This window comes from Ambystoma mexicanum, chromosome 11 (genome assembly GCF_040938575.1).
Source record: "Ambystoma mexicanum isolate Mex_15411 chromosome 11, UKY_AmexF1_1, whole genome shotgun sequence".
NCBI lineage: Eukaryota > Metazoa > Chordata > Amphibia > Caudata > Ambystomatidae > Ambystoma > Ambystoma mexicanum.
The window spans coordinates 1,483,417,189-1,483,441,231 of record NC_090934.1 but is presented as its reverse complement, the minus strand read 5'-3'; the positions used below and the strand labels follow the sequence as shown (position 1 = coordinate 1,483,441,231).

Sequence of the window (24,043 nt, the reverse complement as noted above, 5' to 3'; positions counted from 1 at the left end):
GTAGAGCCAGATGACTCTCCTTTCCAGAATACTATGTAGAGCACGGATGACTCTCCAGAATACTATGTAGAGCATGGATGACTCTCCTTTCCAGAACAGCATCAGCGCTTCGAAGCCATAACAATGGCAGTAGGAGCTACACACATATCAAGTGGCATAGCATCACTGAAAAGAAGGATCAGAACCTATTGCGATACTAACAGGTTTCTAAGAAGAAAGTCAACCACAATGGCCAACGCTACAAAAACTGCGCTTTTGCCCACAATCTATACAGGGAAGCCGGGTGGGGGGGGGGGGTCACACTATATGTGTGGTGGGGGAAGGAGGAAGGGCGTGTTGGGGGACGAAAAAGTGGTTTGGGGATGAAACCCCTGATTTAAAGTAATTTCTGCCAACGCGCAATAAGATGGGGGTGGGGATGGGTAGTGGGTCGGGAGATCGGGATAAAACCTCTCAAAATAGCAATTTTTATGGGTGGGATTTTGGACATGGAACTCTTCTAAAATGTTTTCCACTTCCATTGGTCTCACGTCTGGGTTTGTTTGCGGGGTTGTACCAGTTCCTTTTCCCGCCCTCAGTACTGTTCAGGTTGCATGCATCTTACTTGGACTGCCAAGTATAGAAAGTATTTCTAGTTTCTTGTATGGCGGCCGGCGGGCTGGCGGCCATCTTGGTGAAGTATCGCTGTGGGAGCAGAAGCACTTTCACACACCCTTGGACAGTGGTAAATACCTTCCTCTGCTGACCCACACCGGCAGCGGAACCGCTGGGCTCCTCCAGTGTCTGCCCAATCTTCTGCTGAAGTGCTGCAGGAGGATGGGGGGGGGCAATTATTGCTGTATGAGCGCCTTGCCATGTGTTACTCTCTCATTGGAAATAACGCACCTATAGAGTGGCTTATTACTATCACTCCTTAAAGAAGAAAGTCTGGACTATTCTGGCAAGCATGTTACCACCTGGCACAGGTCTGCCACTAACGTCTGCTTTGCCTGTTTTACAGATCAAGCGGGGGGCGCACCAGAGGCGGAGAACCTCGACACTGACGGCCACCAGGGCATGGAGGACTACGAGGAAAGCTCCTTTGGCTGCGGAGAGGCGGAGAATGGCACAGATGAGGGCGCAATGGCTGATCAGGCCATTCAAGAAATGGCCTACTACAACGTCCTGTAGCGATGGAAGCCGGCACCGGCGCGCTGCCACACTGCGCTGCCAGGCGGATGCCAAGGGAAGCGGCTAGGCTTTGGCTGTCAGGAGGCGCTCTTCTGGAGGACTGTAATGGTGATAGGTGGGCCTCGAGCTCCTGAAGAACCGTAGATGGCCTTGAGGGCCGCTCCCTGAGGGTTGCCTCGCTGGACCAAGCAGAGATGCGCTGTAAGAGCCGGGGGTCCTCTCTGGCCCTCCAGGTGACCCTCCAGGTGACCGCTTCCTTGTGTGATTCGTAGTCCTGCACTGAAATGCTGTGCCCCTTCTTGGCCGCAGTCTCCATATGAGGTGGTCTTCAAGCCTTCGATGGCGGCTGCAGCCGGAATTGGCCTTCTGGGATTCCTGCAAAGCCTTGGCGCCGCTATTGATTGGTCAGTAGTGTGTCTGAGCGCTCTTCTTGTTCCTCCAATCAGAGGCCTTCTTCCTCTTCTGTCCGTTTTAATGCACGGGGTCAGAATTTACTGCCGCCTTGGCGATCCACAGGAAAGTCCACTGGTGGGTGAGACCAGGGTCTCCTTGGCACTGAGAGGCGGAGGCATAGACGCAGTGCTCTGCCTGGTAGGGTGCTGCCCATGGAAGGTGGAGCACCACACGGGGGTCACACCCCTCAGGTGTGAAGAGGGTAGCGCCATGATGCCTTTGGTGAAAGCTGCGCTATATAAGCACTCGATGGGTAGATGGTGGGTAGCGTCTGGTCTGTCCTTTGGGTGGTAAACGAGTGCCCCGTAAGAAGCATCATTGCCAGGTGTTTGCATTGCAGGAGTCCTGCCCTACCTCTGGGGTATCACCCGTCACTGTATCCCTGACACTGTGCCCCCCAGAGTCCCCCCAAAGGTTGTCTGTACCGAGTCCGAGGGCACACGCCAGGCGTACTGCTGTAAAGTCCCTCGCATGGGCATCCTTTGCGTAGAGCTGTGAAACGCTAGCGCTAGCGGGTATCTAGGCACTAGCTGAAGATGGCGACGGTGTGTTTACTGTGAATAGGAAGTGTCCTCCCGCTCTGGCTCCAGGGATCTTCCGATCCTCTTCTTCCCAAGATAGAAAGTGGGGAGTCCGGGCAAGAGGGCGCCGATCCAGGCCGGTCCTGTCACTGGGCTTCGGCCCTAGGGGGGGGCGCTCTTCAGTCTCTACACTGGCTACTTAGAGTTGTATTCTGTTGTTTGCAGGATCCACTTCGCTTTTCCTGGCTTTGTACCATAACCCCCCAACTTCCCCCGCCCCCCCCCCCCGCCTGTCTATAAAAGATGTCATGGTCACGAGTAACTTCTCCGTGCACCTTCTGCATTAGGTTTGTGCGCAGGGCGTAGATAGCTGAACCCCCCCCCCTTTGCCTCTGGGCGCGTGTGTGAGGCGGCCTGTGTGCAGTAAACCTGTTCCAGCCCTGGGATTCCGCCCCCCCCCCTTTGCTTGCACAGGCCCCCTGTGATCATGTATAGCGTTTATTCGCAATGGGGGCCGTTTACTCTTCCTGGTGTGACTTCAGCACAGCTCTCTTGTTCTCTCTGGGTGTAAGGAAGCCGCTGCCCAGCGCATCTGTGCCCAGTGCGGGCGCTCTGCTACTCTGGGCACCGCGGGCGCTGGGCAGTGACCGGGAGCTAGGAGGGCACGGCGGGCAGATTTATTTTCATAGGGGCGCTGTTGCAAGCCAAGAGCTTGGCATTGTACAGCATAGAGCAGAGACGGGTATTTTTTTAGAGTATTTAATATTGCTTGCCTATTTGTGGCCCACATTTTCATTTCCCACTTTCTCCTCTGAATGTCCTCGGCTGGCGCTGCCCTCTGGTGCCCTGTGCTGAAGGGATCAGGGTGCGGCTGGCCGGGCTGGCTTTTCCTCCCACCCTCTTGCTGGTCCGGGGGGGGGACCAAAGATAGACCACTTGCCCCTCCCAAATGCAGACGGTTGGGAGGTCACGGTGGCAAGTGCTCTGCCAGGGACCCTCCTGCCCCCCTCACCCCCTACTCGTCGTCACTCCGTGTCCATCCAAAGCGCCTCTAATCTGTGCTGCTGCTCAGTGCCAGTGTGATGGGCACCAGGTAAGTGCCAGGGATCTGCATATAATCACATGCCATGCACAGGTGTGCTGCTGGGTGTGCTCGGCCTGTACCCGAAGTGGGCGAGGCTCCAGGATGGCAGAGACTGGCATAAGCCTTGCCTTGGTGAAAGGCAACTGCAGCCCTGGTTATAAGACACGAGCAGCTTAAGTATGTACAGCACATGTTTATAGCCGCGCCTAAATTCGCCTGTTTCTATGCTAATCACAAGACCATGGGGTTCTGGAGCCAGTGCCCACGTGGCAAAGCATCATATGTGTGCAATGCGCACATGGACCCTTGGGGACCCGCTTATAAGTGTACATACGGGGCGCCTCCATGGCCTATGTATTCCCTGTCGCCCCTTTTAATAGGAACCGCTAGCGATGCAGCAGGGAGACCGCAAAGGCCTATGGGTGCATAACGGGTGTTCCGAAGCCCCCGGGCTCGCAGCTGGTCCCTCGTAAGGGGCCGACCCACCAATGAACGAACGAACGCATGACCATGTGTGCTCCTCCCATTCCTTATATTCCTAACTGGCCCCAAGTACATCCGGGCACGTCCCGCCCAGAGGAGGCCATCAAAAGGCCCCTGCAGACTCCCAGCAGATCTCTAGAATGCTCCAGAAAGGATGGGGGTCATTCTGGCGGGGACCCCACATTTCTCCACAAGCTTTGCAATTACCCAAGAGCAATCTTTTCATCCTGGTACAGCTGTGGTGATGACGTCTCATGAGACAGACAGAGAAGTCTCAGCATGTCATCTGCTTGTCCCATATTAAATTCCTATACGAGACGGTTTGGGAAATCGCTGGCGAGGAGGTCCTCACTACTGGCAGCGAGGAGAGGTCCTCACCACCGGCAGCGAGGAGAGGTCCTCACCACCGGCAGTGAGGAGGTCCTCACCACCGGCAGTGGGGGGAGGTATGTGGCAGCGAGGAGAGGTACTCGCCACTGGCAGTGGGGAGGTCCTCACTGAGGAGGTCCTCACCACTGGCACCGTGGAGGTCCTCACCACCGGCAGCGAGGGGAGGTATTTGCCACCGGCAGCAAGGAGGTCCTCACTGAGGAGGTCCTCACCACTGGCAGCGAGGAGGTCACCGGCAGCAAGGAGGTCCTCACTGAGGAGGGCCTCACCACCGGCAGCGAGGAGATGTCCTCACCACCTGCAGCGAGGAGGTCCTCACCGAGGAGGTCCTCGCCACCGGCAGCAAGGAGAAGTACTCGCCACCGCAGCGAGGAGGTCCTCAGCGAGGAGGTCCTCACCACCGGCAATGAGGGGAGGTACTCGCCACTGGCAGCGAGGAGAGGTACTCACCACTGGCAGCAAGGAGGCCCTCACTGAGGAGGTCCTTTCCACTGGCAGCGAAGAGAGGTCCTCACCACTGGCAGTGAGGAGGTCCTCACTGAGGAGGTCCTCCCCACCGGCAGCGAGGGGAGGTCCTCACCACCGGCAGCGAGGAGAGGTCCTCACCACCGGCAGTGAGGAGGTCCTCTCCACTGGCAGCAAGGAGAGGTCCTCACCACCGACAGTGAGGAGGTCCTCACTGAGGAGGTCCTCACCACCGGCAGCGAGGAGAGGTCCTCACCACCGGCAGCGAGGAGAGGTCCTCACCACCGGCAGCAAGGGGGATTGATGTACAACCTGTACACTCCCAGTTCTGTCTTCCCATCAGTCCACGGTCCATGGAGAGGGCCTTTGTAACTCCTATGTGCGTGTGATGCAGGAATCTGTGTGCAGCCAACAGGTCACCGATTCAATCCAGGCTCCGGCTCGCATGGCAGCCCTTTCCCAGGTGATCTGAATTAGACCAAGAGGGTTGCGGAATAGCAGTACCTGGCATTTACAGCGCCAGGAAGTGGCAATACTGCCAGCAAGTGCTGTATTTAAAAGTTCCTTATTGTAAAAGCACCTGTGCTGCAGTAACACAAGTAAGGGCTCTCAACTGGGGTTTTGCGAAAAAACCTTAGAACTGGCTAAGATGGTGGATACATTAGAATGGAACTCGGAGAATTCCCTCACTTCGCTGAGCAAAGGAAACCCCAGGCGGATATAAACGTAGAACTACGTTCCATTGAAACATCTTTCCTTCCCTAAACTAATCAGGCAGGCAGGTGTCCAGAATGGAGTCAATAGTTGCTCTTAGTAACAGATGTATCCGGCAGGATGGTGTAGCCAGGGGTGGACTGGCCTACAGGGAGTGCCAGTCCACCCCTGGGTGCAGCACGTTGCTTTACTCGCTCTCTAGAACATGGCAGTACTCGGCGGGAAGCATGTGCCCAGTTCTGGATTTCCGACTTTAAAGCAGAACCGTTGTTCGGGTCGCCGTAAAGTCTCCATTCCTGAGAACTCACTTCCGGGTCACTACTGGCCTTTCTCTCTAGCCTCCCACTTCCCCCGTGCATGTGACTGGCATGGTCTCTCTCCCTGCAGGCTGGACCTCCAACTGATGCCATGCACGCGGGCATGGTGCCAGGGCAAGGCGACCCCGGCGACTGCCCAGGGCACCACAGTGGACGGGGCGCCATATTGCCGTAGCTGGCGCCAATCCCGCGCTGTTGCCAGGTGGGAAGGTCGGACCTAGCAAATCTGGCGTCTCTGCACGAAGAGATGGGTTGCGCCTACCTGGCACCCGCCGCCCCGGCAGCCTGTATTATTCATTCAGCTTTACAGCAGATAGAAGGCGCAAAGCTATTGGCAATTTAACCGGTTGCTGGTGGAGAGGAGCAAAGTTATTGTGACTTAAATGGACATTTTATAGGAAAGATCGTGTCCTTAATTGATAGAGCAATAGACGGATAAACGCTGAATATGGCAAAGGCTGGGAAGGCGCTATAGGGAGTAGCTTCTGCGGCGGAGTTCGGCCCCCTGATAGCAGATATGTCCAGGGTAGAACACATTTTGTTTTTGGAAGGACAGGATCTTTCCCTTGAATTCCTTTGGGGACCACGGTTGGTTCTATCGGAAGGCAATGCAAAGAGGGCGCCAGCAACAGGGAGCGCCCACTTGGGTGGCAAAAAATCACTTTCTCAAGAGCAGTAAAGATGGCGTCACTGGCCCTGCACGAGAAGAACTAAAGCGTGTTTTGCAATCACGGAAGTGCCGTGAAATCTAGTTTTTGAGATCGCGGAATTTTGTTGTAATCATTTATTGGGGGTGGGGGGAGGGTACCTGCTTGTTGGTCAAAGGGAAACGGGCAGTCCTAAGGGCTGAACCCCTGCTGCTCATTTCTGCGTCTGTGATTACCCCGTGGGTACCTGAGGTTGCGGGGGGGGGGGAGGGGGGGTGGCGTTTCCAAATCTGAAGTACAGCATGCTTGCGTTCAAGATGCACGGGAGGTGTGGGGGAAGGGAGGAGCCTCTCCTGCAGATAACGGGTTAGACGTGTGCTGGAACTGGCTGTCCACTCTGGGGCCTTGGCCAGTCTGGCTGTACACGCTGGGGCATTGGCCAGTCTGGCTGTCCACCCTGGGGGCTGAACACGCTGTGGCATTGGCCAGACTGGCTCTCCACCCTGCGGCATTGGCCAGTCTGGCTGCCCTCCCTGGGGCATTGGCCAGTCTGGCTGTCCACCTGGGGCATTGGCCAGTCTGTCTTTACACGCTGGTACATGGGCCAGTTTGGCTGTACACGCTGGGGCATTGGCCAGTCTGGCTGTACAAGCTGCAGCATGGCCCACTCTATCTTTACACGAGGAGACATTGGCCAGTCTGGCTCTCCACCCTGGGGCATTGACCAGTCTGGCTGTACACGCTGGGTCATTGGCCAGTGTGGCTGCACACGCTGGGGCATTCTGGCTGTACACGTTGCAGCATTGGCCAGTCTGGCTGTCCACCCTGGGGGCTGTACACGCTGTGGCATTGGCCAGTCTGGCTCTCCACCCCGCGGCATTGGCCAGTCTGACTGTCCACCCTGGGGCGTTGGCCAGGCTGGCTGTACACGCTGGGGCATTGGCCCGTCTGGCTGTCCACCCTGGGGCATTGGCCAGTCTGGCTGTACAAGCTGCAGCATGGCCCACTCTGTCTTTACACGAGGAGACATTGGCCAGTCTGGCTCTCCACCCTGGGACATTGGCCAGTGTGGCTGTACATGCTGGGTCATTGGCCAGTGTGGCTGCACACGCTGGGGCATTGGCCAGTCTGGCTTTTGACGCTGCAGCATTGGCCGGTCTGGCTGTACACGTTGCGGCATTGGCCAGTCTGGCTGTACACGTTGTGGCATTGGCCAGTCTGGCTGTACACGCTGGGGCATTGGCCGGTCTGGCTGTCCACGCTGCGGTATTGGCCAGTCTGGCTGTCCACCCTGTGGTATTGGCCAGTATGGCTGTACACGCTGCAGCATGGGCCAGTGTGGTTGTACACACTGGGGCATTGGCCAGTCTGGCTGTCCACCCTGTGGTATTGGCCAGTCTGACTGTCCACCCTGGGGCGTTGGACAATCTGGCTGTACACTCTGGGGCATTGGCCAGTCTGGCTGTACACGCTGGGGCATTGTCCAGTCTGGCTGAACACGCTGCAGCATTGGCCAGTCTGGCTGTACATGCTGGGATATTGTCCAGTCTGGCTGAACACCCTGGGGCATTGGCCAGTCTGGCTGTACACGCTGCAGCAGTGGCCAGTCTGGCTGTACACGTTGGGGCATTGGCCAGTCTGGCTATCGATGCTGCAGTATTGGCCAGTCTGGCTGTCCACCCTGGGGCGTTGGCCAGTCTGGTTGTCCACCGTGGAGCCTTGGCCCGTCTGGCTGTCCACCCTGGGGAATTGGCCCGTCTGGCTGTACACGCTGCAGCATTGGCCCGTCTGGCTGTACACGCTTGGGCATTGGCCAGTCTGGCTGTCCACCCTGGGGAATTGGCCCGTCTGGCTGTACACGCTGCAGCATTTGCCCGTCTGGCTGTACACGCTTGGGCAGTGGCCAGTCTGGCTGTCCACCCTGGGGCATTGGCCAGTGTGGCTGTACACGGCGGGGCAGTGGCCAGTGTGGCTGTACACGCTGCGGCCTTGGCATGTCCTAAGCTCGTATTGGCATCTGCAGGAGACTTGAGAGTGGGTGAAGTGCTGTATTTGTATTTACCTTTGTTTAGGACCCCACATGGTGGCTTCAATGGTCTCCCATTACATCTGAGAGACGCTCTATATTACAGCTCCACCAGGAAGCATTGGGTCCACTGTTTATATTGCGTGGGCCCCCTGCAATTCAGAACATAGGGGGTGTGGGTTTCAGTTGATGCAGTGGAAGACGCCATGAAACATTTGGCCTCTCATTGTTTCTGTCCCTCATTTCATGCCTTGGTCACACACCGTGGCCACAAAGATGGCGTCTTGCAGCTACGCCGCCCGAGTGCATGTCTGCTCAGGTGTGGTGCTCTGGTAACCCGCGAAACGTGGAAGCTTCAAACATGGCATTATTAAAATGCCAGCTGTTAAAATCTGCCATTTTCTATAAACGAGAAAATGTCCATTCTGCCTCAATAGCAACAATGTGTCTAAGGGGCGGAGGCAGGGAGTGCGAAACAGCTGCCCAAAGGCAGGGAGTGCGAAACAGCTGCCCAATAGCAGCAATGTGTCTGAGGGGCGGAGGCTGGGGGTGCAAAACAGCTGCCCAATAGCAGCAATGTGTCTGAGGGGCGGAGGCAGGGGGTGCAAAACAGCTGCCCAATAGCAGCAATGTGTCTGAGGGGCGGAGGCAGGGGGTGCAAAACAGCTGCCCAATAGCAGCAATGTGTCTGAGGGGCGGAGACAGGGGGTGCAAAACAGCTGCCCAATAGCAGCAATGTGTCTGAGGGGCGGAGACAGGGGGTGCAAAACAGCTGCCCAATAGCAGCAATGTGTCTGAGGGGCGGAGGCACTCTTAGAGTTAAATCAATGCATGAGAAGATTCTGCATAGGGGGCGACTCCTGGCACGGGAACTAGACACACATGTTTTGGTAATAACTTGGGCACATTGTGGGAAGTTCTCGCTCGCGGCCTCAGGCCTCTTTTCTGCCTAAACCGGCAAGAGCTGCACTGTTCCCCCGTGTTCTCACCAGGAGCGGCTTTTGCAGAAGCACACAGCCGTTTCTAATTGTTTGGGTGTCATGTGGCACTTTTGTTGAGATCAGGCGGTCCATTTGAAGGGGGGCGTTGGGGCTGAAGGATAACATTGTTATTAAACCACGAGATCATGGTAAATTATGAATGGTCCTTTGTCAGAGGCCCAGGCGTTCTAACATACGTTTAATGATGTGATTGTGTCAGTCTCGAGTCTTGATTTCTTTTGACATTTAGTTCCTAGCGCTTCTTTTGGAGCGGCACATATGTCCATAGTCCCACGCGTGAACATTACCCCCTCCCCCCCACTGTCCCAGCCCCAAAGCGTTGGCTCCTGAAAACTACCTCTTGACAATCCTGAAGCGCAACTAAAGCAAGAAAACCTGGAAACCTGGGCTCCGTCATTGTGGAGTTGGAGAGTTGGAAGTCAGTACTCTGGCTGCATTAACACTAGAGCAGCTGGCAGCAGAGTAACAATTCGTCTTGTAAATAAAATCCGTCTCCTTTTTCAAAGAGTCTTTGATTGCAAAATGTTGTCCTGGTTTCCTGCCCCCTCCTCTCCAGGAAATCGCACTATGCTGCTGTTCTGCTTCGCTCCCACTAGCCCCCCTAGTCCTGGGTCCTGCCTGGGGCGGCGCTGATGCACTGTTTGGGCCATGCTCCCTTTCACTGGAACTGATTGTCAGGAACCTCAGGCAATGTGGCCCTTGTTCTGTGGCAGCAGGTGTCTGGCCGCCGTCTTGATCTCGTGTCATAACGTTCGACTGCAATAGAAGAAAGACTAATAGTTCTATCAGAGTCATGTAAACCAGGTCTTCACCCCAGCCACCAAATGCAAATGGTAAAATGCAGAGTGGGTTTAGTGGCACATAGGAAATGGCGTTTCCCCTGCAATGAAGAGTTCCCAAAGAGCGGTGTTGTTTCTATGTATGTAAAATGTCAACCGCCCAAGAATGTACTTTACGTGTTCAGCCGGGTGCCGGTGAAGAGCTGCAGCACAGCACCCATCACCCCTCTGCCTGCCATCAGAGCAAGGGGACCCCCTTCAAGGACCCCGGACTGGATACACCCCAAACCAAACCATTGTTGTGTGGATGCCTGGTAACAGAACTCACTGCCACTTGTGCAAAGCTCTACTGTGTTCTTATTTTTCTGTTGAAGGTTTTGTTAACTTAGCAATAATTATAAATAAATGAGATATTCTTTTGAAGTGTGGAGTGCTCCTTTATGCAGCTGGAAAATCCCCCCTTCTAGAAAGATAACCCTAGAAATGTTTGCATCACACATAGCAAGAGTTTCAGAATGCACTGGGCCGATAGACCGTGTTCCACTAGCAACACATGATGGAGGCCACATGAATGGCTCATGTGGCGTGCCGGGGGACGCAACCCTGCGACGACTGTACCAGTGTTATAGATGAGGGGCCACAGGGCCCAAACCCAGCTCCAGACGGAGAAACTAAGGGGCTTAGCCCAAAGGTGGGCATTAGAGAGCCTTTTCTCACTTCCATTATCAGCAAACACTTGAGGTGCCACTGGACTGTGCACGTCTGTCCTAGCAGAGTATCACAACAATAAATTGCAGAAAGAACGTAGTCTGAGATTTAGAAAAGATTTGAAAACTATCTTTTTTGAATAAAGTCCGATAACTGCTGATCTTTTCTCTCCGTTATATTGTCTTTTCTCCTTTCTTCTGCCTCTTTTTTTCTGCGCCCTGATGTCTGTGGGCTCCTGCGCATTATAAGTGAAGAAATCAAATCAACGTGCACCTGGCCTCGAGAATCTTATGTATGCATGTCCTATATAACACCGCTGTGATAGTGAAGGCTACATCAAACTTTGAAAATGGCCAAATGTTTTCCTCTTTAACCTCCAGAGTAAGAGTAGGCCTGTGTCTCTTTTCCAGAATAAGAGTAATGTGTCTCAGCTCCAGGGTAAGAGTAAACCTGTGTCTCTGCTCCAGAATAAGAGTAAGCGGGTGGCTCAGCTTCAGAGTAAGAGTAAACCTGTGTCTCTGCTCCAGAATAAGAGTGATGTGTCTCAGCTCCAGGGTAAGAGTAAACCTGTGTCTTTTCTCCAGAATAAGAGTAATGTGTCTCAGCTCCAGGGTAAGAGTAAGCGGGTGGCTCAGCTTCAGAGTAAGAGTAAGCCTGTGTCTTTTCTCCAGAATAAGAGTAATGTGTCTCAGCTCCAGGGTAAGAGTAAGCGGGTGGATGAGCTTCAGAGTAAGAGTAAGCCTGTGCTTTTGCTCCAGAATAAGAGTAATGTGTCTCAGCTCCAGGGTAAGAGCGAGCGGGTGGCTCAGCTTCAGAGTAAGAGTAAGTGGGTGGCTCAACTCGAGAATAAGTGCAAGCATGTGCCTCCGCTCGAGAGTAAGAGTACACCTTTGTCTCAGCTCCAGAGTAAGCCTGTGTCTCCGCTCCAGAGTAATAGTAAGCCTGTGTCTCTGCTCCAGAGTAAGCCTGTGTCTTAGCTCCAGGGTAAGAGTAAGCGTGTGTCTCAGCTCCAGAATAAGTGCACGTGTCTCCTCTCTAGAATAAGAGTAAGCTTGTGTTTCTGCTCCAGAATAAGAGTATGCTATGTTATGTTAAAGGTACTTATATAGCGCACCGTCACCAATGGTATTGCTTCCCAGGCGCTCTGGTGGATCTGTAAATGAGAAGATGGAATGGGTTAGTAAGGTGAAGAGGGGTTAGGATAGTGAGAGGAGTGGTGCACTGTTGGCAGCTTCAACTCGGTGGACACCAGGTGCTGAGCTTTGGTGCAAGTATTGGATCAGTGTCAGTCTGTGTGTGCTGTTGGTGCAGCTTATGTGTTGCAGTGTGGTGATGTGTGTGCAGCTTGTTGTGTGATAGATGGTTGTGTGAGTTTTATAAGTATGCAGAGAGTTTGAGCTTATGTTGTTAGTGGGTTATATGAGATTTAACATGCTGGCCCACATAGTTCCGTCTAAGTGTGGCACATGCTAACATTCACTATCCTGTCTAGGTACGGCGCAGGCTAATGTTCTCAAATTCTAAGTGTGGCACATGCTAATATTAAAGTTCCATGTAAGTGTGTCAGATGCTAACATTCATAATCCTATCTAGATATGGCGCAGGCTAATGTTATAAATTTACTCCAGCACTTGTTAACATTGATTAGTCTGTTAGGATGCAATGCAAGTCAACATTTTCAATACTGTCATGAAGAGATTTGGGTTGGTGGTCACAAACCTTTCTAAGTATGTATGGGCTAAGTCTATGTTATGGAAATGTCAGGTAGGGTGGCAGGGGCTTTCTGGTGTAGATTAATTGCTCTACACCCCACCCATGCCACACTTCCGGTTTTTGTTGGTGTCTAGTAACTGCTGGCTTCTCAGGCTTCCCCTGCGACACCTGCGAACACACCCTGGAGCCACCTCCATTGGAGCCGCCCTTTGCCTTGGGGCCCTTAGTCGAAGGGACTGCCAGGCAGAGGGCTGCCATGGGAAGATCACTTAATAGGAACGTACTGGCCAATCATGGTCCAGGGGCGGGCTGAGAGGCGGGAAGGGGGAGGCAGTGAAGATGGAAGAGCAGGGGAGAAAAGGGGTGCAGAGGCCGTGCAGAGGGGCATCAGACGGCGAGATGGGCTCAGAAGGAGGCTCAGTAGCCTTTAAAGCTCAATTACCTCACCTGCAGTGCCAGGGAGGCAAATGGCGTGCAGGAAAGAGCGCTGAGGCACCAGGCCAGGCGAGCACGCTAAGGAGGACCAATCCAGACATGGGGGCAGGATGGGAGATGGGTTGGAAGTGGAGAACAGCAAGTGGTACCGGAGAGGGAATCAAGGGACAATCAGGGGCCTGGGGCTTTGGAACTCCACATAAAGTTAGAAAAACGGGGCCCAGGAGGGCTCCACTCACCTGCAGTGCCATGTGGCAAAATGTATGTGTCTCTTCTCCAGGGTAAGAGTAAGCCTGTGTCTCTGCTCTAGAATAAAAGTAAGCCTGTGTCTCTGCTCCAGAGTAAGCCTGTGTCTCTGCTCCAGAGTAAGCCTGCATCTCAGCTCCAGAGTAAGCCTGTGCCTCAGCTCCAGAGTAAACGTAAGCATGTGTCTCAGCTCCAGAGTAAGAGTGTGTCTCAGCTCCAGGGTAAAAGTAAGCGGGTGTCTCAGCCCCAGAATAAGTGCATGTGTGTCTCCGCTCTAGAATAACAGTAAGCCTGTGTTTCTGCTCCAGAATACGAATGTGTGTGTCTCTGCTCCAGGGTAAGAGCAGGCCTGTGTCTCTGCTCCAGAGTAAGCCTGTGTCGCTGCTCCAGAGTAAGCCTGTGTCTCAGCTCCAGAGTAAGCCTGTGCCTCAGCTCCAGACTAAGAGTAAGCACGTGTCTCAGCTCCAGAGTAAGAGTGTGTGTCTCAGCTCCAGAATAAGTGCAAGTGTGTCTCCACTCCAGAGCAAGCCTGTGTCTCCGCTCCAGAGTAAGCCTGTGTCTCTGCTCCAGAGTAAGAGCAAGTGTATCTCCACTCCAGAGCAAGCCTGTGTCTCTGCTCCAGAGTAAGCCTGTGTCTCTGCTCCAGCGTAAGCCTGTGTCCCTGCGTCTCAGCTCCAGAGTAAGGGCAAGTGTGTGTCTCCACTCCAGAGCAAGCCTGTGTCTCCACTCCAGAGCAAGCCTGTGTCTCCACTCCAGAGCAAGCCTGTGTCTCTGCTCCAGAGTAAGCCTGTGCCTCTGCTCCAGAGTAAGCCTGTGCCTCTGCTCCAGAGTAAGCCTGTGCCTCTGCTCCAGAGTAAGCCTGTGCCTCAGCTCCAGAGTAAGAGTGTGTGTCTCAGCTCCAGAATAAGTGCAAGTGTGCATCCCTGCTCCAGAGTAAGCGTGTGTCTCAGCTCCAGGGTAAGAGTAAGCGCGTGTCTCAGCTCCAGGGTAAGAGTAAGCGCGTGTCTCAGCTCCAGGGTAAGAGTAAGCGTGTGTCTCAGCTCCAGAATAAGTGCATGTGTGTCTCTGCTCTAGAATAAGAGAAGTCCTGTGTTTCTGCTCTGGAATAAGAGTATGTGTGTGTCTGTGCTCCAGGGTAAGAGCAAGCCTGTGTCTCCGCCTCAGAATAAGTGCCAGTGTGTCTCCACTCCAGAGTAAGTGCAAGTGTGTGTCTCAGTGACTGCTCAGAAGTTTGACACCAGGTTAAATATAAAATGTTCAGTGGCTCAGTTCCTTATAGTCTTCCACATGCTATGATCGATTACATCCGTGATACACTCATGTCATGTATGCAGAACCTTTCTTTTAACCACAGATCTAAATCAGGTGCACATCATGGAGGAGACTTGAGAACATCCTGAACTGCAACCACATGTAAGAGTGGGAGACGGTGCAGTCCCTTTACACGGATGCGCACATGAACACACTAAACCACAATCGGGGTTATTCTGGACATGCCCACAGGCAAGGTTAAGAAAAACAAATTGATACACACACATTGCCAAGTCTTGCTATTCGTGACGCCCGAGCAAACACTGATTGCAGGTAACACTTGCCAATCTCCAGGCGTAGCTACGTGTACCGATCACCCGTGCGCAAGTGCATGTTACAACGATCAGGATAACGCAGAACATGCCTGTGGAAATGGATTACCCACCCAAATACGTCCTGGCGTAATGCCGGATGCATATAATACATGTATAAGCACACACTCCCAACGAACATACATCTGACCTGCTCATAGATGAAGCAGGTAGCATCACATACAACAGTCACCCAGATATGCACACGGATGAAGATCAGGCATGAGAAAACGCACACCATTGGGAAACACACACTCAGAAACAGAACTGGGAAACATGGGTGCACACAGTCATCAGTGGCCAATAGCCGCCCAAATCAATCTGCTAATTAGACCACCCATTCATAAAAAGTGCCACGCCAAAAGCATAGATCATACATGTGCCCTTGCTGCCCCAGTCTCCTGACAGTGCCTGCACATGCGCTTCCGTGACACAGGCAGGTTCCAAGGTCACATGTGCTCCTGATAGCTGCTGTGACCCAAAGTCCCTACAGTCAGAGATGGAATGTTAACCTCTGAACCCAGATTCCAAATATCATAGTTGTTGCCTTATCAGTCTGGGGGCAGTGTAACCTCTGGGAATAAGCCATTCCTGATCACGGCATGGTGACTGATCAGAGCACCCAATTATTACAGCAATGCCAATGTGATCTCACACGAGTGTCTGCCCTGTCAGCCCAGGTTAGCTACGTGAGGGCAATGTGCATTCTTGGCTAGCCTGAGTGTCTGCAAGGATCACAGTGAAGCAATAGCCAGGATTCTGTCATCTTTTGATTCTATGGTAAGAAGGGTAACACTTCCCCTTATCCCCAGGCGATCACACCAGATCTCCTGGGAACCCTGCTTGAAATAGGCACTTGCATAACAAAGGCCAGCCTCACACCAGGGTGCTGCACTCCATAGGGCCTTTGAAGTGGTAATGGCATGAGGAAAGGGATGGAGTTGAGAGTAGGCAGAGAGGGAAAGGTGGACTTGGGAAAGAGCTCCACCATCTGGCTTTTCTGCCGGAACGCTTTCTCTCCCTCTTCCCTCCACTTCCTGCAGGACAGGGCGCTCTGAGTGGCTGTAATGAGGCACGAGGCACTTGGTACAGCGGCAGACATCGGACCCTTGCCGTAAGCTCACTTTTGTCCAATCTACAGTGACAATTTGCCTTTATAAGGAAGGGGTGCCCCACCCTTTTTTTATTTATCTTGGACCATGAAGCAAAGAAGGATCCACTTTTGGAGCTCCCTTAGAAATGCAATTCCAAAGTTCTGTGACATGGAAGTGAAAATAGAAAGGATCCGAGAGCTCGTTTCCCCTCACCATCCCCAGGGACTAGTGGGGGTGACTGCTGTCAGACCCAGGCCTCGGTGCTGTGTGCACTGTAACCAGGCTACTGCTCTCTAGAGGGGAAGGATCCTGTGTCAGTGCCCGCCAAACTCCCGGCAGTGGGAGTACAACCAAAAGACCTGTCTCTGGAGACTCCAGACTGGGCCACCCAGCAACCCACGGCTCTGGGCCCTCATTCCTGCATTGACCCGCTTGGGACCGACACCGACCCGCACATGTCCTGCATGGCCCCAGCTGCTTCATGCCACTGCTGCCTCGACCGCACCGCGTCTTGGATCCAGCCGATGAGGTCAGCAACCCGGCGCTGAATCAGCACCTCAGGAAGCGCCCAGAAGCCTGGCCCCACAAAGACAAGAACTAGGTGCTGTGAAGAGGCCCTGTCCCCCGGGTCCACTTTTGGGTCCAAGTACTTATAAGCCCTCCTTTTAATCATTTTTCTTGAAAGACCTATGTTTTGAGCAATGGCATTGGGTGCTTGAGCAGAGGCAATCAGGCATACGGGGTGCTAGTCTAGCCCAGCTCTGCATGTTCTGTGTCCTCTTACAGGGGCTTGTATTTTTTAGATAGTTCTTTTTTATCCTCTCTACAAAAGTGACATTTTTAGAGATCCTTGATTGGACATTCTCTTATTTTGGAACCTTTGCACTATTTGGGTTGCTACGAGCACAATTACTTCAAACAGCTCCTGAGAGTACAGCCAGCTCTCAATTACCACAGAAGGTGGCGATATCTCTTGAGAGTACAGCTAGCTCTCACCACAGAAGGCAGAGCTATCTCTGAGAGTACAGCTTGCTCTCAAGTACCACAGAAGACGGCGTTATCTCTGAGAGTACAGCCAGCTCTCACTTAGAACAGAAGGCAGTGCTATCTCTGAGTACAGCCAGCTCTCAATTACCACAGAAGGCGGCGCTATCTCTGAGAGTACAGCCAGCACTCACTTAGAACAGAAGGCAGTGCTATCTCTGAGTACAGCCAGCTCTCAATTACCACAGAAGGCGGCGCTATCTCTGAGAGTACAGCCTGCTCTCAATTACCACAGAAGGCAGCGCTATCTCCGAGTACAGCTAGCTCTCAATTACCACAGAAGGTGGCGCTATCTCTGAGAGTACCGATAGCTCTCACTTACCACAGAAGGCTGCACTATCTATGAGTGTACAGCCAGCTTTCTCTCACAACAGAAGGTGGTGCTATCTCTGAGAGTACGCCAGCTCTCTATTACTACAGAAGGCGGTGCTATCTCTGAGAGTACAGCCTGCTCTCAATTACCACAGAAGGCGGCGCTATCTCTGAGAGTACAGCCTGCTCTCAATTACCACAGAAGGCAGCGCTATCTCGGAGTTAAGCCAGCTCTCAATTACCACAGAAGGCGGCGCTATCTCTGAGTACAGCCAGCTCTCCATTACCGCAGAAGGCGGCGCTATCTCTGAGTACAGCCAGCTCTCAATTACCGCAGAAGGCGGCGCTACCTCTGAGTACAGCCAGCTCTCAATTACCGCAGAAGGCGGCGCTATCCCTCTCGACTGCACGTTTCACCTTTATAATGGAGTTCACTGCTAGTTTAGTGGTAGCGTGGGGCTGAGTCGGTGCTTTCACGGTTACTCATCCCTGTGTCATGTCCTCACAGCCCTCGCTTGAATCAGGCCCATCGGGGCACTCGCTGGTGGGGCAGTGACTGCCAAGCTCGCTTGCCAACATCAGTCATGGAGGCGGGGCCAAGCTCGTGATGCTCTACTGGGCAAGGGGTCCGTGATTTCACTAGAAGCTGCTTTTCTTACACCATAAAGTTCTGAAGTTGCATCTTCCTTGTAATAGTAAAATAAAACGCAGGTGTTTTAGTCTCCCATGCGTTATAATTCATCTGAATGAGGCCACGGTATTGGTATGGTGTTCTGAAACGCTCACACTCCTGGCGCCCACACACTCCTGGCGCCCACACACTCCTGGCCCACACACTCCTGGCGCCCCCACACTCCTGGCGCCCACACACTCCTGGCGCCCACACACACCTGGCGCCCACACACTCCTGGCGCCCACACACACTCCTGGCGCCCACACACTCCTGGCGCCCACACACACCTGGCGCCCACACACTCCTGGCGCCCACACACTCCTGGCGCCCACACACTCCTGGCCCCCACACACTCCTGGCCCCCACACACTCCTGGCGCTCACACACTCCTGGCGCTCACACACTCCTGGCACCCACACTCCTGGGGAAGAGCTGTGGCACACTTGACCGACGGTAAAAAAAAAAAGCGTGGATGGAAAACCTAGAGTGAGTGGCAAACGCGCCGTGGGTTTTACAGCCGTGCCGTGCCTGCTTCTGCCGTTTATTCCGTGTCAAGCATGTACCCCGATTACGGATTTCGGCTGCAAAGGGAATTGAAACCTTAAGTCCGTGCCCCTATTATATATTCACGCACACACCCTTCCTTGGCAGTGTGACGTGATCTGAATATGGCGGCATGGGTGGCACTGGGACTGCAGTGTTACGAGATGACCACTGGATGGCAGTGTCGTATAGCGCATGTTTACACCCAGGCCCCCCAGGCTGCAGATCACCAGCCTTGCTTCCTCTTTATAATTCATGTTCTTGGACAGGAGGTGACCCCGCTACTTGCTTTGCCGCTAAGTCAGGCTGAATTGGTCTGGTTATCAGCCTGCTCAAAGTGAAAGCAAAAGTTTGACGACAATAAAGGTCACGTGATTTAAGTCATTTATAACGCACTTGTACTTAAGTGTGTCTAGGCAGGACAAGACGAGGGAGGGGAGACAGACACGACAAACGATATCACTAGGCCTTGTGGCATTCAGATCGCGCAAGTGCAGAATACAACGTGCAGGGCGGGCGGGAGAAAGAGAAGTGCCAGGGAGAGGGAAAGGGAGGTGCAATAACTAATCCCCCACACTAACGTGAGATGGGGGTTTAGATTCTATTAAAGACAAGGAGGCGATTATTATGCATTACAATCTTTACTCTGAAACCACAGCAGCAAAGAAAATACTTTTACAAACAAAAAGTTTCCACAACAGAACTAGATAGAGTTCAATGTCAATGTATGGGGAACTCCCCAAACCATCATGGAGGACAGTTCATGCCCTGCAGGGGACCAATGAGCAGGGACCCTCCTCTACATATGTCCATTACTCTAAACCCAACCCCTCTTTCTGCAGCTGTCTTGCACCAGAAGTCCAATGAAACGGTTGAACTGCGTAGCGCAGAGAAAAAGGATCCATCGAAACTGGAGATCTCCACCTTCCCGCAGCCTGAATCTATGCCGAAGTTCTTAATCACGGAGAGGACTTAATCACGCACTCCACAACTTGTAACTGCGAGCCACACTCCTGATCAGAACCATAACTCGTAGCTGTAAGAACAAGCAAGAAGGGTGGGTGGTTGGGAAGAACAACAAACCAAAGAATGTTCTTACTTGAACCACCTGTGTACATGCGTGTCACAATTGACATATATCATATCATACCCAGGGCGGGTGGGTGGGATAATAATCGCCTCCTTGTCTTTAATAGAATCTAAACCCCCATCTCACGTTAGTGTGGGGGATTAGTTATTCTATGACAAGACAGGAGGCTCATATTATGCAAGTTCAAAGCCCTTGCATCTCATTAGTACAACATGATCCATACAATAGAGCCAATATAATAAATAAAATAACTAATAGGAAAGGAAACATTTTAAAAGCCTTTATTAAATTAATCAGCTGACCGCAAGAGGATTGCCTAAGACTAGGCTGCCCGAAAAACTGTCTTATAAGGCAGTCAAATCCTGCAAGAAAACAAGAAAAGTGCCAATTCCAGCGTTCCTTACAGGGCACCAAAACCAACTGGTTAAAAGAGGGGAAAAACATTGAACAAAGTTCTCCTATACTAATAGGTTAGGACAAAACTCATCTGAAATAAACGCCTCCTTTGTCCAGTCAAACATTTAAAACACTTAAATTCATACCATCTTTGGGAACCTGGATACTGTACCCAAGAAAAAATAATAAGCACCTAACACTTCTAGAGATAAAGAAAAGTACCCCATAGGGGTGAAAGACTTGTAGGATCCATCCCATGCATTAAAGGAAGATATCGCATTGGAAACAGGGCATGTCACATCACTACACTGGGGAACCAAGTGGGAAAGACAAATCTTCAAAAGGTAAAATGAGAGTAAAAAGACATTTTGTTAACTTGTAATAGGTCAACCCATCCTGAGCGGAGCTGAAAAGCAATAGACGTAACCCACAATTGTCTTCAGACATATGTGTATACTAAGGAGGGATGAATCCTGGAGCAGAATGGAAGAGAGGGGCCCACCTGGGAAGCTAAAGCTGTCAAAACGCCAACACAGAGACCTGCCGACCTCCCGAACTCTTGAAGGAGGACCTAGCTACCATGACAAAAGGCAGATATTTACAAACCTGATCCTTAAGAGGCCAAACTTGGCAAGGAGAAAAAATTTATCTTACATCCAATCACCACCATTATAGTGATATCTAAACCCCCTTGTAGATATACCCGGTGCTTGAACCTTGTTCTCCCTCCCTGGGTGAAAAAATCCCCATAGGATCAAAAACTAACCAAAGGAGGACACCTAAATGCCAAAGTCTTAGCCAGACTCTAAACTGTAAAGCTCTGAGCACTAAACAGTTAAACTGAAGTTGCCCACCAGAAGAAGTCTAACCTCTATATCAGCCAATTTTGAAGATCCATGAAGCTCACAGCACCCTGAGCTGGCACCTTATTGCAAAAACAAACTCTTGTGAAAAAAGCAGGTGACTAGGAGAACCAAGTCACTAAGTAAACATACATATCCCAGCCCTTTGAGAATCGTACTGGCAGACACCTTCTGATAGTTAATGTAGAGACGCTGGAACGCATCGTGATAGAGGGTCTTAATAACTTGGATGGGAGATTAGTATCACTCCCAGACCCCTCTATCCCACCAAGGGATATTAAGCCTTCACAAATGAGGAGAACCCTCCACTCACTTATCCAAGGGAAAACCTTGCAACCTAGAAGAAGGCTATCCTGAGGACCATTAAGGCCCCACTTTACATCCTTAAGAGAAATAAATACATTCTAACCCCTCTAACCAATACCCTGACCGTGGACAGGCTCCGCTTAACTTATTGAAATACCAGGAATTTGCGCAAAGGAAAAGAACTGGCGAGAGGGAAATGCACAGTGCGAGTTTGCACAGGTCACGAGCCAAAACTCCTGTAAAAAGGAAACAGAAACCATCGGGAGCAACAAGAGGTGTATATCATGATGCAATCTCCCCCAGGGATGGCGAGAAGGGGAATGAGGGGGAAAAAGACTCCTGTATAATTATTAATGCCCCGCAAATGTAGGGCTGTGAAAGAAAATCAGGGACACTGTCCCCACAAACCCTGAGGTCTGAGTTGCTGTATTCGTGTGAGGGTGACTGGCCACTAAGGGAATCGGGTGAAGGAAAAAAATTAAACACATTGTCCATAGTAAACCAGTACATATATAGTACTACGAACCCACAGGTATACGAGTGGTGCTTATCACTACTATGAACAGTGTGGAGAGAGGTGTTCACTTATCGATCTCAGCAGGATAAAGACTTATTCAAACCTTTCCAAAATTAGGAATCTGTATCAGTAGGGTCAGCACTAATATGAAAAACAGCACTCTATTCGCTGCACTGTAGAAAATTATACATATATAAATATATATATATATATATATATATATACACACACCGAAAGAGGTCAAGCAACGCTCTAGAGGGTACAGAAACCTGCTTAAACTAATCGAGCAGAGGAGAAATTGCAACACACTTTTAGACGGTTAGCTGAACCATAGGCCAAGCTTTGGGAGGAAACATGGGCAGGTGCCATAAAGTTATTATTTGGCCATTCGGCTATCCAAAACCATCAAGTGTTTCCAAACACTTCCTCCAAGTAGAACATGGTTGCTCAAGTTGCCATGCAACAAACTGAACAGTTACCCTCGAGCTGACCCTGTCTCCACCAATAGTCCAATAGAATAATGAATGTCCATGGGACACATAGTAAGGGAAACACGTGTCCACTAAAGAGAGCCTCGAGCCCTGCAGACCTCAATAGAGGCAAATCGCATCATCTTTTCATCCTTATGTTGGGAGAAAAATACTGCAGCTTAACCAGCCCCGGTATTGGGTGGAGCAATTGATATCGGGGAAAGCAAACCTAAGGAAAGGACTGAGTTGTCCTGCAACTAACTAAGGTAAAGGGCGACAGAATTTTAACTAAAAGACGAAGGTTAACACCAGAGTGATGGCTAGAGAGGAAGGTAAGACCCCCCATTATGGGTCTGTGTACAACAACCTTTATACACTCTTTTCTTTAAAGTACTCAATAAATAATATAAAATATATAAAATATATATATAAGATATCCAAAGAAGAGGGGTTACGCCCTCACAGGGGTCCGGACCCCCGGCCTTTATAGAAGCTGATACCTACTGAGCTATGCAGGCTACAGACCTTTCTGAAGATGCCAATGTGTTCCAGTCATCACTTAAACATATTGTTTATCAAAGTACACTGAGTTAGTGCATCTCAACTGCTCACCCTAGCAGGGTGTGGCAACGAGCAGTACACGAGGGGGCACCTCGCCGTAAAACTCAGGCAAAACCTGAAACCGAGCAGGTTATGGTATGTTTACAGAAAAAAACAATGACATCCGCCATATGCAGCACTTAAGCAAAGTTGCCAACCTTAAGGGAGGAAAAACACTGAACAAGTGCACCTCCAACTGCTCGCCCGAGCAGGGCGTGATAACCAGCAGTATACGAGGGGTAACCTCACATTAGAACTCAGGCAAAACCTGAACTCGAGCAGGGTATGGCACATACCAGTTACTGTAATCATCAAAGTTGCCAACTTTAAGGGAGGAAACACTGAGAAGTGTACTGCAAACTGCTCACCCTAGCAGGGTGTGGAACCAGGCGTATATGAGGGGCCACCTCGCAGCAAAAAACACAGGCAAGACCCGCCCCCGAGCAGGTGACGGTACTTAACCTGGGAGAAAAAGACATCTGCCACCAGCCGCCCTTAAACAAAACTGCCAAGTTTAAGGGAGGAATACACTGAGCCAATGTACCTGAAACTGCTCACCCCAGCAGGGTGTGGAAATCAGCAGCAGACGAGGGGTTAACCTCGCAATAGAACTCGGGCAGAACCTGAAACCGAAACAGGGTATGGCACCTACAGTGAAGGCAAATCACCCATGCCGTGAGCCGCACTTAAATAAATAAATAAAACCAGCAGAATGGCAGCGTATGAGGCTCTTCCGTAGGCGAACTGGTGTAAATATAAGCTGAACATATCAAATTAAAACATGACATAAAATATCCACTTTTAAATATATATATATATATATAAACACATGTAACTACATATACATATAAATACACATCCATATGTGTACACTTGCAATGGCGGGCAGCGAACCCAGCTCCCTCAGTATGGTAAACCGGCAACCTTCCCCTTGAGCTATGTCGCTTGTGTGCTGAAACAGAAGCCTTCATATATATGTCATGATCTCTGCTTCCAAAAGGTCAGGGTTTTCCCAACTCCCTTGGAAGCAGATCCATAACCCAGGTTCCGAGTGCCAACCAGTCCCAATTGGGACCTTTTGGACCCAGTCCTGGCGCCAGTGGCACCAGGCTCATAAATATGCCCAGTCCCAGCGCTGGAAGCGCCGGGCTCATAATGCTTGGGTGGACTTACCTTCAGCAGACCATGCTGCTTACTTGCCTGCCAGTTGAGCCTCTGATCCTCTTCTGTTTGGAACTACTTTTCCTGTTGGGTGGGGCAGGAGCCACTCCCTAGGTTCAGAACACTGGAACTCTTCTGGAAGGCAGGAACTCTTTTCTTACCAGTAACTCTTTTCTTACTTAGGCGTGGCTGTGGAAGGA

General features: G+C 51.5%; 1 protein-coding gene across 2 annotated transcripts in view; it reads left to right on the top strand.

Annotated features, from left to right (window-relative positions):
* The window catches only part of ZNF710 (zinc finger protein 710), a 217,550-nt gene extending 207,077 nt beyond the window's left edge, over nucleotides 1-10,473 (top strand). The window contains exons 5-6 of one of the 2 annotated variants that reach the window (XR_011279872.1): nucleotides 1,001-4,240; nucleotides 4,306-10,473. Coding sequence is in view for 1 of the 2 variants with exons in the window: in XM_069625218.1 (XP_069481319.1) it covers nucleotides 1,001-1,170 (170 nt within the window). In the remaining variant the exon portion in view is untranslated. Of the gene's footprint in view, nucleotides 1-1,000 lie in introns of both variants that reach the window. The other variant, XM_069625218.1, reaches the window with a different exon arrangement.
* The last annotated feature ends 13,570 nt before the right edge of the window (nucleotides 10,474-24,043 follow it).